Source organism: Herpailurus yagouaroundi, unplaced genomic scaffold (assembly GCF_014898765.1).
Source record: "Herpailurus yagouaroundi ecotype Mexico unplaced genomic scaffold, PumYag 77, whole genome shotgun sequence".
NCBI lineage: Eukaryota > Metazoa > Chordata > Mammalia > Carnivora > Felidae > Herpailurus > Herpailurus yagouaroundi.
The window spans coordinates 71,242,958-71,257,577 of record NW_024412388.1 but is presented as its reverse complement, the minus strand read 5'-3'; the positions used below and the strand labels follow the sequence as shown (position 1 = coordinate 71,257,577).

At 36.2% G+C, this 14,620-nt stretch overlaps 1 protein-coding gene across 4 annotated transcripts in view; it reads left to right on the top strand.

Moving 5' to 3' along the window:
* Nucleotides 1-14,620, top strand: part of TTLL7 (tubulin tyrosine ligase like 7) — a 147,044-nt gene that overhangs the window by 51,822 nt on the left and 80,602 nt on the right. For all 4 annotated transcript variants that reach the window (XR_005788697.1, XM_040470779.1, XM_040470777.1 and 1 more), the window contains exons 4-7: nt 4,327-4,448; nt 5,386-5,453; nt 9,618-9,776; nt 14,054-14,270. Coding sequence is in view for 3 of the 4 variants with exons in the window: in XM_040470779.1 (XP_040326713.1) it covers nt 4,327-4,448; nt 5,386-5,453; nt 9,618-9,776; nt 14,054-14,270 (566 nt within the window). In the remaining variant the exon portion in view is untranslated. The remainder of the gene's footprint in view (nt 1-4,326; nt 4,449-5,385; nt 5,454-9,617; nt 9,777-14,053; nt 14,271-14,620) is intronic.

Below are 14,620 nucleotides of genomic sequence, written 5' to 3'. Positions count from 1 at the left end.
TTTTGATTAATACTTAGTTTTTAAATCAAGTATCAAATCAACATGAAACAGATTAAAATGTTAGATGCAAAATAAAAAAACACAAAATTTGAGATTTTTTATTAAACAATGAGAACCTGGCTTAAGGAGTAAAAACATATTTCTCTCTGTGTTTTAGAAAATTCTTTTGATGATGCTGTTGCTTTTTATTAATGAAATTGCAGTTCTTATGTGTAAGCAGTATCTGTAGTATAGAGAATAGATAAGAAGAATAATCGTTTTAAATTAAGATACATTTGTCCAGCATTGCAAACAAAACTCTTAACAAATACCGTAAGTACTCAAATAATGTTCCTCTCAACCATTTTGCACTAAAAGTTAAGGAAAATCATGTGAACCTCAAGGATGTTAATTATTCTTACCCTTATTAATCTTTGGGAATCTCATTTCATTTGCAGTAATTCACCAAAGTTCTTGAGCAATCAGTGGAATACTTCAATGGAATTGAGGTCCCCTGATACTCTGTTCCAACAAGTGGTCCTCAGAGGAAGGGACTTGAAGCAAGTTAGCATGGGAGGGTGAAATATGAAAGATTCAGGGTTTATCTGCAGCATGTTTTCTAGGAACAAGAGTAAGGCGACTGTTGTTAAAGTGATTGATGGGTGGTGTTAACTTACCCTCTTGGTTTTACGGTTCTGGCAGGGTTCATAAGGAGCCTTGATCTAAAAAAATTTTTTTTTCAACGTTTTTATTTATTTTTGCGACAGAGAGAGACAGAGCATGAATGGGGGAGGGGCAGAGAGAGAGAGGGAGACACAGAAACAGAAACAGGCTCCAGGCTCTGAGCCACCAGCCCAGAGCCCGACGCGGGGCTCGAACTCACGGACCGCGAGATCGTGACCTGGCTGAAGTCGGACGCTTAACCGACTGCGCCACCCAGGCACCCCTAGGAGCCTTGATCTATAGGAGAGTGTTTCAGTGCACTTCCCCGTCACTTTCCCAGGAAGTCTTCCCAGGGCTGAAGTTGCCTTAGCATTCTTTATAATGATTCCTACCTCCTTGCTGAGCCTGCTCATTTGTGTTTAACAAAATTCCTGTAGGGCCTTGAATCGGGGACCGTTGAGAGAATACAGAGCTAAGTATAGGGGAGGGAAAGAGAGAATGGACCATGTGCCTAGGAGAAAATGCTACCTTGCTTTTCCCTTATTTAAGCTAGTGAATGCAACAGCGTACGTTTTACAATTTAATTACTGCTTCCTTGACAGTTGACTTATATAATGGAAATACACTTAAGCCATAAGTCAGCACACCTGTGTTTTTGCCCTGGTGTTGCCTATTTCCTCAGGCAGAAAACCTTGCTATAGTTTTAATAGTAATTTTTTACAACCATTGGCCAAACATTTCCACATGTATTATTTCACTTAATCTTCCAAATAACCCTGCATATAGGCTGCATTACTCCCTTGCTCCCTTTCCCCCTGTCTTCCCTCACTCTAATAGTGAATTTGAAGTGGCTAATAGCCATGAGAAAATATGCATGGAAAAATAAAAACAGGAAAATAGGATGAATCTTGTGGCTGATAAGAATACAAAATACATTCCTTGAGACCCTCTATAGTTAGAGATGGATTTGACTCGGAGCCTCAACCGAAGCAAATATTAAAACACAATCCACTCTAGAATGCACAGCAGGAGATAAAATCATACTGGTTATTCAACGGATATAGGACTTCTGTGTTCCTGTGTCTTGAGAGAGATTTTTCTTATAGTTCCTTATGAAGACACATTGTGGAATAGTGAAGTGCATTCCCACAGTTCTATAATTAATACATTATGACATTTCACATGATTTTCTTAATATGTCCTTTATAGCAGAGTTGAAGAAACAAGCCCAGTGAGAGTTAGCAACTTACCCAAGTTCATACAGATGGCGAAAGTGGAACTTGAACCTGAATTCATTTCATTCCAGATTCAGTTTTCTTTCTACTATAGCATGCTGCCTAAGTAAAGTATGAATTGAAATTTAAAATGAGAAACAAATGTATCTTCTGTATCTAAAATTTAGATAGTTGCATGGATTCCTATTTTTAAAACTTCTGCTTAGCCTCTGAAAGCTCTATGGGTCTAGGGAAAAAAATCATGGGACAAATTGTGAGGAATGTATTTTTGGTAATTTTTATTAAATGGGGACAAAAAAGATCCGAGAAGCGGGTATGTGATATGCAAAGGGAAACGTGAGAAAGTGGTTCTTATGGTTATCTCTATTGTTCCAGCAGGGTGTTTGGCTTGGTAGAAGTTCAATATGGAGGCAACTGTTTCACCTCCTTTTTAAAAGAGAGCTCCTAACACATCAGCCTTATAGGCATGGAGTTAGGCTTTAGGTGTCAAGAACTTTCTATTTTGAACCGACACATTGAAGGGGTTTCTTTTCCATGTATTGGAGGATGATATCCTTAAAAGATTCCAACTGATTTCTAAAATTTCAATTCAAACAAAAATTTGATTAAATAAATTAAACTTACTGGAGAAAAAAGTGACATTTTAACTCCCAACATTGTATTTTGAAGTTCGACTTTGTCAGCTCTCCATGCTTTGAACTTCATAATAAAAGAGACTTATATATGGCTGACCTTACATATTTGATTTTGTGAATCTAAGGAAAGAGTAGATCTTTTCCACTATGGCTATGTAACCTGAATGTCCTCAGCCTCACTGGTTCATGTATACATTTATGACCACGTTTGAGTAGCTCATTATACGTCCTCCCTCTAATTGCCACCTGCTCCAATCCTCTCTTTAAGGTCTTCTCAGTGATTTCTGAGCAGCCCCAGACAGTGTCTCTCCTATACTCAGGAGCAGGTCTACTCTTGGGCTGATGCTCTGGCCTCATTATTTTTTTCTGCTTATGAGTCAGTTAAAGGAGTCTCCCAGACTGTGTGGCTATTGCCCTTGCCCTTCCTGGGAGCCCCACGTGGCACGGCAGGTGCTGAGGCTTCAGCTCACCAACGCTGCATGGTGGTCTGGGGCAGACCAGAGAAGAACAGCCCTTTTCCCAACTCTTGCTTTGTACATTTTTACCTGGGCCTTCAGAACAGCCCCAAAGGTTCCCAAGCCTCTTATGGAAAACTACCACTCCAGCTCCACATTCCTCCCCCAGCCCCAACTTCACCCACCACCAATCACTGTTCCCTCCTTTTATGTCTGGGTTCTCAGAACCAGTGCATAAAAAGCCCCTTCCTTCTCCTCAGCCAAATAAGCAATCAGAGTCTCTAGGACTTGAGACCAACAGGTGTCTGTTCATCAGTTTTATGCCTGAGCCAGGTAGATTCAGACAACTGACCCCCAATTACCATTTCTCCCTTTACGAAGGGTACCAGTATGTTTAAAAATATTTAAAAATAAAGTGTTGAAGTGTGTCTATACAGTTACACCATTCTATGAAGACTCAGAATTTTTATTTAGTTTTTAAAAATATTTATTTATTTTTGAGACAGAGACAGCGCACGAGCGGGGGAAGGGCAGAGAGAGGGAGACACAGAATCTAAAGCAGGCTCCAGGCTCTGAGCTGTCAGCACAGAGCCTGAAGTGGGGCTCAAACCCACGAACCGCGAGATCATGACCTGAGCCCAAGTCGGACTCCCAAGCAACTGAGCCACCCAGGCACCTGTGCTTGTCTTTATTCTGAACTTGAAATTTGTTGGATATTAATTGTGATATTCAAGTCAGAGAGGGGCATATAAATAGTTTGTACTAAAAAACAAGCTTTCATCTGAGCATACATTCTTTCAATAGGATTAAAGGGTCAGGAGCAGATAGGAGGGCCAGTTTCTAGATCTCTGCTGTGAATTCTGCTTCATTATTTCATATCCTGGGTCAACACAGCTGACTTGGTTTTAACTGCTAAAAATAATTTGAACTGGGGAGGTGGAAAGTAAAGGATAGGTCTAATGATCAGGGACTATTATTACCTTTTCCCTTTTGTACCTAGCCCAAGGTCACAAAAAAGCCCTGAAGTACATTTTCCTTAGTGTTGTCTCAGCTGTGTGTATGTTTTCACTGTGCCATGAATAATCCCTGAACTCTTTAGCAGTGTTGTGTATCCGCTAAATCTCGGAGGGCTGAAACCAGGGATTTTGAGTGCAACCTAAAAACAGTTCTCAGTTACTGTGAGTATAATTTGGCCCTAGATAAATTGTTGTAACTAAAAACAAGGTTATGCTATAACTAATGGATATTTTGCAAGTGAAATACTGTGAGATAAAATTTGCGCAGATCAGAAAATGTTTCCACAACGAATATACTTCAGAAGTATTTTAATTTTCATTTAACGTAACCGTTTACTTGCAGTTCGTTTAGTAATAGATGAAATGGGATTTATGAAAACTCCAGATGAGGATGAAACAAGCAACCTTATATGGTGTGATTCTGCAGTTCAGCAGGAGAAGATTGCCGAGCTGCAAAATTACCAGGTGGGGAATTAATCATGACCAATTATTGGTTATCAGGAAAGTTATATGAATTCCATTATAATTTTACTTAGATAGGGTTGGTTCTTAATGTGTTGACATATTAAATTTCACTTCTAACTTACCCAAACAGCCTGTTTTGTTGCTGTCCGGTTGTACTGACTCGTCACATAAGGCCTGAATTCTTTCAAATCAAACTTTTAACGTACCATGAGATCATGACCTGAGCCAAAGCCAAGAGTCAGACGCTCAACCGACTGAGCCACCCAGGTGCCTCATAACCTCTTTCCATCTTTAAGGAAGAATGAATAGGAGAAAAGTCTTCCTACACTGCTGCTTTGTGTTATGCTTAAAGATGGGTGATGTGGAGTAGCTTGCACAGACAGATCAGGAACTAGAAGTACCTTACCATGTCTGCTATGTGCAGTCTGGCTTCATTCTTTGATTTTTAGAATGTAACGCAAGCATATTAAAAAATAGACATCAAACTAAAAAGCCAAATACACAGAACTTTAGACAACTGACATTTTGTATAGTTCTTTGTTAGTGTGGTGGGAAATACAAAATTGACCATAGGGAACAAACAAGGCCATTTTCACCAATATTTATACAATGCTTATCTGTATGAATATAGAAAATTGAGGATAATAGAAATAATTTGGACATAGAATTACTAGTTATTTGACACAGAAAATTGTAACTTTGATACCTGTGTAAATACCCTTTTCTGATTTCTGAAAAAATTTGCAATTTCATTCTTTGCTTATTGTAGATTCTTGAATTCTACAGATTCCTTGTAGGTCATTTAATTTTAAATGTTTTATGTTAATAGTTTTTAAAAAATATTTAACTCAGAAGATGGATGTAACTCTATTATGGTATAAATGAATATATTCATTAAGTCAATGAGAACATTAATGTTTACCTTTTTATTTTCCAGAGGATCAACCATTTTCCAGGAATGGGGGAGATCTGTAGAAAGGATTTCTTAGCAAGAAATATGACCAAGTAATCTTCATTTACTTATAATAGAGAATTTCTTATAATTTTTGAAATTTGCATTTTCAATATTATAGTGTATCTTTCACCAGGTTACATTGATTTGAAATGATACTTTGATGAAGAGAGAACTGTAGAGTTAGCAGGGGTTAGAAGTTCCCTGGTTCTTCCTTCACTTTACAGAGGAGGTAACTGAGTGTCACAAAAATGAATATCTTGCACAAGTCAAACAAATAGTTAATAGCAAACCTGGAGCAGAATCCTAGTCTCCAGAATCTTAGGCTTCTTTTTACTGCAGTTTGGCAACATAATACACTGTGTGTGTGTGTGTGTGTGTGTGTGTGTGTGTGTGTGTGTGTATTCATATACTGTTGTTGAGCATCTAACATGTGCAAGACACTGTAGTAGGTGAATTTGTACGCATTCATACATATAGACACATGTGTATGTGCCTACCCAGGGATATACATAAATTTGTCTGAGACCAGTGTTTGGAGTAACAGTCTGCTTTTATAGGAAACACTGTTCACAAGTTCTCAAGTGCTATACCAAATGAACTGCAGAATTTTTAATGTGATTTATATTTATATTGATTACATTGTTTTTAGTTTAAGGAAGTTAAGTGATAATTTGAGAACATTTTTAGAAAGAAAACTCAGAGAAGGGTTAGTAACCTTGGTGTGTAATTAGATATTTATATGTATCATGTGACAGTTTATACATCCATTCCCTCAACAAATATTTTTTGCATATCTACTGTAGACTAGAGACTGCTAACTTTGAGGTAAAGAAGACAAATAAAGCCTAGTCCCTGCCTAGAACTCAAATTTTAATAAGGGAGAAAGAGTGATACATATAATACAGTTTGATGGTGCCACATGAGGGGCAGAGTCAGTGTATGGCGGTGACAAAGATGATGACAGAGGTCATTTCTAGGAGAGCAGGGAAGGCTTTCTGGAGAAATGAAAATCAAAATGGATATTGAAAAGTATATAAGAGTTTATTCTTTGAAAAGAAGTCAAGGAGTCTGTAGGCAAAAACAACAGTGGTAGAAACTTTATGGAGGCTTAAACCAACATGATATGTTTGGGGAACTTTTAAGCAGTTTCTGTGGTTTTATAGGGTGTCAGGAGGCTTAGCCTGAGATGATGCTGGAGATAAATGCAAAGGCCAGGCTGCGGATGCCATGTAACTATATTTTGTTCAATTATTTAATTATTGATTCTTTAATCTATTTACTCAGCAAACATTTCTGTTTATCCTGAGAGAAGTGAGACTTTTTTTTAATGGATTTAAGCAGAGAAATGATATGTTTTAGATAATCTTGGTGGGACTATAAATAATGGACTCAAAGAATGTAGAAAGGAGGAGAAAGCCCTGGAGTAGGTGATTGTCAACACTAATACACTAAAGGAGAGATAGTGGTAATAGGGAAGAGAAAATACATCTGGAAAATACAAAAGAGATAGAATTGACAGGACTGGAAAGCTGCTGTGATGTGAGAATCCAAGGGGAGTAGAGAAATGTTCAAGATGACTGGTAGGTAGCCTTCTGGTTTAGGAGATCATGAAGGTACAACACTTTAGTAACACAGGGATTATAGGAAGAACGGACATCAGAGGAACAAGAATTACCTCTGTAGAGTTTGGGACATGTGTTTCACTGAAGTCATTTACTTTCATCTAACACTTATTAAATATAATTTTTATATGTGAGCCACTGTGCTGGCATCTGGGCTCATGAGGTGATCAAAAGCAGACTTGTGGCTTTTACAACATTGGGTTGCAACTGTGATAAGTGCTATGAAATAAAGGTACACAGTTGTAAATGAGTGCATAGTGAAGGACTTCTGGCTTAGGGAGGCATTGGAGACTTTCCCCAAGGAAGTGATGTGGAAGCCTAAATCTGAATCCTGACTAAGAGTTTATTGGTAAAATGGTATATAACAGCTTTCTGGGCAGGAAGAATAGTATGGGCTAAGGTCATGTTTGTGCAAGAAAGCAGGAATAGTCAGGATACTGAAATAAGGCCAAGTGTAGCTAGAGCACAGAGACATAGATGGGGACCAGGAGAGATTAGTTGAAGCGTGATGTTTAGGATTATAGTCCTTATCCTAAATTCCACAGGAGAGGAGGGGGAGATGAAATTGGTAATATGATGAGATTTGCATTTCAAAAAGATCATTCTCTCTGTTTTGTAGAGAACAGAAGTCTGTATGGTCAGGAGAGTCAAGAAAGTTGAATGTAGACCCATTAATAGGCTATTAAAAATAGGCAATTTCTTATTTTTATAGAATCTTTGGAATTCTCTTTAAGGAAAAAATAATCTTCTATTAGATTGAAAGCTATGACCTATTTGAGAATTAACTAAATTACATGTTTAATATCATTTAGTAAATCCATGACAGCTATGAGCAGAAATTATTCCATATTTCCAAATTCCAAATTTCCAAAAGAGACTGCATGTCTCTTTTGAAGCTATCCATTTTTACATCAAATGATTTGTGCTAGATTGCTAAATGGAATAAAGTGTTTCTCTTCAATATATGTGTGCTTGGATTTTTTCCAAATATATGTGTGAAAGAATGGTATCACTCATAAATACTATATGATTAGTTTAAAATAGATTATTTTAAAACATTTTTTTTTAATTTTTTTTCAACGTTTATTTATTTTTGGGACAGAGAGAGACAGAGCATGAAAGGGGGAGGGGCAGAGAGAGAGGGAGACACAGAATCGGAAACAGGCTCCAGGCTCCGAGCCATCAGCCCAGAGCCTGACGCGGGGCTCGAACCCACAGACCGCGAGATCGTGACCTGGCTGAAGTCGGACGCTTAACCGACTGCGCCACCCAGGCGCCCCTAAAATAGATTATTTTAATGAAAAGTTTAAATTGATCTAATTTCATATCATTGTTAAAAATATAATAAATACACTTAAAGGTATTGGAAACAAAAACATGGACATTAGCACTGTTACTGTGCTTCCTTTAGATATATGTGTGTGTGTGTGTTTTCCAAACCAGTCAATGTTAGCCTATATTGTACTGAAATTAATTAGCTCGTTGGCTTATTCTGGATTTGATAGATGGAGTTGGTAATTACTTCCCTTATTATAATGGAAATATAAGTTTTTTACAGAGTTCTTTTGAAAGAGCACTTGAAATATAACCATAGGAGCCTACAGTTGTGGAGGCCAAGTGGCTCATGCATTCCACACCCTCCTTTTAGAATTTAGGCCCTACCTCTGTGCATACCATATATGGTGCTTCCATTTTAGTTTTGACTAATCTCATTTGAAGACAATATCATCTCATCTATAAAAGACTTATGTACATTTATTAAAAAGAACTTCCTTGAAGCAATCAGATTTTCTTTGCTTATATTTTAAAATATCTTCATTTTTAGTGGGAATCAATATGTACAAAACAGTTAACAATTGAGATTAATCAAAAGTAAACATTTTATGCCTAGTTTTATCCTTATGTTTCAAATAGGCAGCCTGGTTTTTAGCAAATATAAAAATATCAGGACATACATTGCAGCCATAAAACCACATGTATAGGCATATGTAGTTCATATGAACAAAGAAACACAAACTTCTAGTATACTTAGGCTTCACATGGTTTTCTCAGAAAGGTAGTTAAACTTCAAAAACACTGGAGTAAAAGATGATCAAAGCCACTCCTTGAGGACTCAAAATCATCTTTAAAGAAACAATACGAATGGCACACCATTTCCTGGTACCTGTCCTGTCATCCCAGATGCAGAGTTAATTACTATTTCCACATATTACCTTGCCATGTATATCTTTATTGTATCTATCACATTGTATTTAATAGCCTATATGTGAATTCTTTAGAGTTAAGACCATATTAAATTACCCTAATATCCCCAGTGCCTAGCATAAAGATATACTTAAGTAATCTACCAATATATAAATTAGTACATAGGACAAAGGTTCTTGTCTAATTTTTTTCACTGATGTATCCTCCCAGTGTCTAGAATAATGCCTAGCACATAGTAGGTGCTTTACAGACATGTGTTGAATGAATCAATAAATGAAAAGAAATGGAGGGAATTTAAATCCTTGTAATAAATGTCAGTAGCACAGAGAAAGAAAATTTAGACAAGTTTGAATGGAAATTACTTTTCATATTATCTCTAATTTACAGAATGATCAAGTCCCGGCCTCTGGATTATACCTTTGTTCCTCGAACATGGATCTTCCCTGCTGAATATACACAATTCCAGAACTATATGAAAGAATTGAAGAAAAAGAGAAAGCAGAAAACTTTTATAGTAAAACCAGCTAATGGTGCAATGGGTCATGGGTAGGTATTTATCACCCAGAACATATAAAAGTTTTTGAAAAATTGGGGAAAAAGAATAAATGTGAACATTCATTCATGGTTGAATATGAAACAAATAATAAAATGGGTCTTTGTTGTTTTTTTGGGACTAAATATAAATATTTAATGAGCCATTTTACCCTGTCCCACAGGCTTCAGTAATTCATTTTAAAAATTAAATCAACAGGTTGTGAGACTTTAATAGGAGACAATAAAAAGATGTCTTCTAATTTTTTCTTAAACATAGAATTTTGCATTTATAATAATTTAAGAGTAAACTTGGAGGGTAAAATTCAGTTGATGTGGTAGACCTAAATTGACTCAAAGAAAGAAATGGCAAGGGACTTACTCTTTCAATACCTAGAAATTTTAAAGCAAAATATGTATCCTCTTCGCTTTACAAGTAAGTTTTTTTCTTTAGGTACCATGGTAATTGAATTGAAATTGAATAAACCACATTTTAAGCTAAGACATGTTTAAGAACTAGACGTGTTAGCTGAGCATAGATTTTACAACTTAATATTCCTGTTTCCTTTTGATTTCTAATGTTAGTTTACTGCAGTGTTTGTTTGTTTGTTTCAAAGAAAATGTGGCTGAGGTTGCTTTTAATAAAAACGCATGAGTTATTTTAATTGTTTGATTAAAAAAAATTTTTTTTAATGTTTATTTTTGAGAGAGAGAGACAGAGAGCAAGCTGGCTAGGGGCAAAGAGACAGGGAGACAGAGAATCTGAAGCATGCTCCAGGCTCTGAGCTGCCAGCATAGAGCCCAATGTGGGGCTTGAACTCACAAACTTTGAGATCATGACCTGAGCCAAAGTCAGACATTTAACGACTGAGCCACCCAAGTGCCCCAGTTGTTTGATTTTTAAAATGCTGTGGTGAGGGGCACCCGGGTGGCTCAGTCAGTTGAGCGTCCAGCTTCAGCTCAGGCCATGATCTCGCAGTCTGTGAGTTCAAGCCCCGCATTGGGCTCTGTGCTGACAGCTCAGAGCCTGGAGCCTGCTTCGGATTCTGTGTCCCCCTCTCTCTCTGCCCCTCCCCACTCATGTTCTGTCTCTCTCTGTCTCCGAAATAAATAAACATTAAAAAAAATTAAAAAAAAAATAAAATGCTGTGGTGAAAAAAGATGTTTGGAGATGTAACTGCCAGATAAATTATTGTTCAACAAATTTCCTTGTAATTTTTAATCATAATTTAATAATTTAATCAGAAATTATTTTAACCGTGGCTTATGTAGTATTAGTGGGAATTGTATATTAATTGTTTAAAGTTGGCTTGCTAAATGCTTGTATCAAAGGAAAACTTTTTGGGCGGGGCTTAGTAGATGTTCACATTTTTCTAAATTTTAATGTTAATCATGTTTATATTTATATGTGCTAATATTTAATGTCAAAACATTATAAATAAGTAACAATTTGTTTTGATGACAGTATAAAAATAGCTGAAAAAGCATACTGTATACATTCTGTGCTGCCAGAGTTTATCTCATGTAATGTAGCTGTACATAGTAAGGGACACCTCTCTCTGTGGTGTCCTTGCTGGTCTTCTGTTTAGTTGTTCTATCCATTATTGAAAGTAGAGTATTGAAGACTGTAACTGATATTGTTGAACTGTTTCTTTTTTCAATTCTATTGGTTTTTGCTATATATGTTTTGGAGCTCTGTTGTTAGGTGCATATATGTTTATAATTACTATGTCTTATTGATACATTGTATTTTTTATTATTATATATTGTCCTTCTTTGACTCTTGTAATAATTTTTGTCTGAAAGTCTATTTTGTTTGATACTAGTATAACTACTCCAGCTCTCTTTTGGTTACTGTTGGCATAGGATATCTTTTCCATTTGTTCATTCTCTTTGAATCTAAAGTGAATCTCTTGTAGACAATGTGTGGTTGGACTATGTTTTTTTGTTTGTTTTTTTTGTTTTTGTTTTTGTTTTAAATACATTCTGCCAAGTCTTGGCTTTGCTTCTGTATAGCTCTGTCCTTCTTTATGTTGTTTTTGTCATGAATTATATTTGCATATATTGTGTGCCCATCAACATAGATTTATAATTATAGTTTAATGCAATTGTATTTTAAATAATATAAGGAAAAAAATAGTTTCAAACCTAAACTACATTAATAGTGACTTTTATATTTACTTATTTAGTCACCTTTACCAGGTGTTTTTTATTTCTTTGTGTGGATTTGAGTTACTATCTAGTGTCCTTTTATTTCAGCCAGAAGGATTCACTTTAGCATTTCTTATAGGCCACATATACTAGTAGCAAACTCTTACCAGTTTTTATCTGGAAATGTGTTAATTTCTCCTTCAATTTTGAATATTTCTACAAGATAAAGAATTGTTGGTTAGCAGTTCCACCAGCCCCCCCACCCCTTTCTGTCAACACTTTGAATAATAGGTCATCTCACTGCCTCTGGTCTCCATTGTTTCTGATGAAAAATCAACTGTTTATCTATTGAGGATCACTAGGGTTTGATAAGTAGCTTCGTCTTGATACTGTCAAGGTTCTCTTTGTCTTGGCTTTGGACAGTTTTATTATAATATGTTCTAGTGTGGACGTCTTTGAGTTTTATCTTACTTGGAGATCATTGAGGTCTTTGGATGTGTAAGTTAATATTTTTCATCAAATATTTTTCTCTCCTCTCCTTTTGGGATTCTCTTTTGAAGCTCTGTTCATTTTTTTCATTCTTTTTTTTTTTTCCTGTTTCTCAGACTAGTTAGTCTCAATTGACCTAAACTTTAAATTCACTGATTTTTTTTTTTACTTCTTAAATCTTCTGTTTAATCTCTCTAATGAATTTTTTGTTCCATAAATTTTTTTTTAGCTCCAGAACTTCAGTTTGGATCCTGAAATAACTTCTATCTCTATGGACATTCTCTATTTCGTGAGATATCATTCTCATGATCTCCTTCAGTTCTCTGTACATTGTTTCCTTTAACTATTTGATTTAAAACAGTTGATCTAAATAGTTGATGGTCTAGTAAACCCAATGTCTGGCTTTCTATTAATTGGTAATTTTCATGCCTATGAGCCATACTTTCTTTTTTCTTTGCATGACTTGTAAATTTTTTTATTGAAAACTGGACATTTAGAATGTTAATAATGTAGCAACTCTGGAGATCAAATTCTTCTTCCTTTACAAGGCTTTTCTTGCTGCTTATTATGGTTGTTCTTTATTTGTTTAGTGATCTTTCTGAAATAATTTTGTGAAGTCTGTATATTTTGTTGTGTGTGGCATTGAAGTTCCTGTTCTTTTAGGTCAGTACTCACCTAGTAAGTGAACAGAGCTTTCCTCAAACACTTGCAGCCAAAAAACAAAGAAACAAAAACCCAAGAAAACCTCCCCCAAACCAAACACTCCCAATCTTTGCAGATGGGGTGTGTGTGTGTGTGTGTGTGTGTGTATTGGGACATGTCTTCAACACTTAACTAGACAGTCTACAACTCTGCCTTATTCTCATTTCCTGCTCCTTCATTAACAACCAGAACCTGATGGACCTCTCAAGAGAGCTTTGGGTCTCTCAAGTCTTTCCTGAGCAAGCACTTAGCCCTGGGCATACACATGGTCTTCTAAATTCTCAGAAATGTCTGAGTTTTTCAAAGCTTTTATTCCCCCAAGATTCTCATACTTTACTCTTTCTTCTCAATCTTTTTAGTTAGTATATTGGTTTCCCCAACCTTTATTGGTTGCCATAGGCAGCAGGAACTATAATGCATTTGTCTTTAAAGGTTTTCAATAATGCACTGCCTCCCCCCACCTCCATGTAGCTGCCTCAACACTGGGAGAGTTCCCGTTTAGACAAAATATAATCAAGTCCTTTGAGTTCCTTCAGGAAATGACCACACAGGTGAAAACCAAACAAACAAAAAACTACGACAAGAATAACGTCTATTCTGTACTCTAGAACCAGTACTTGTACTAGGAACATGAATTATTCTTCAAGGCCACTGCTGAGCCGAGGTTGAGGGATGGGACCAGAGTGAGTTAAAATGCCACAAAGCTGTTTTACATAGATTCAGCTGTTTTTTTGTTTAAGTGTTCCCTGGTTGTCACAAGCTTTTGGTCAGTTTCCAGAGTTCCAAAAAAAGTTGATTCTGACAATTTTTTGGCTGTTTTTGCTTTTGTAGGGGGACAGACTTTGGAATTCCCTACTCTACCATTTTTCTCTTTAGTATTATCTGTAGCTTTTTAAACATCTTGACACCATATCAAATTATCCTTTTAATTCTTTTTTTTTTTAACTTAGGATTTCTTTGATAAGAAATGGTGACAAACTTCCATCTCAGGATCATTTGATTGTTCAAGAATACATTGAAAAACCTTTCCTAATGGAAGGTTACAAGTTTGATTTACGAATTTATATTCTGGTAACATCATGTGATCCACTGAAAATATTTCTCTACCATGATGGACTTGTGCGAATGGGGACAGAGAAATACATCCCACCTAATGAGTCTAATTTGGTAAGTGACACCAGCTAGAATCGATGATTTTATTCATTTGTTCAACATGTACTTTTAAAAGTACCCATTGTATATAGTGATTATATGAATCCAAGTCCCTTTTCCCCAGTTTTTATAGTCAAGAATTGTGTGCATAAACAAGACTGCTTCTAATTTATAGACAGCTTTGTGAAAATTAGAAAAAATGATGTCTCCTCCAGCAGGCTAATTAGGAGAAGGCACTCCCTCTGGGTGCTGTGAGCATAAGGATGGATTTCAAAGCACACACGTGTATGTAATGGGCTTGTGTAGAAATGACATACACATGTGTACACAGTGGCCCTACATAAAAATGGATTTCAAAGCACATA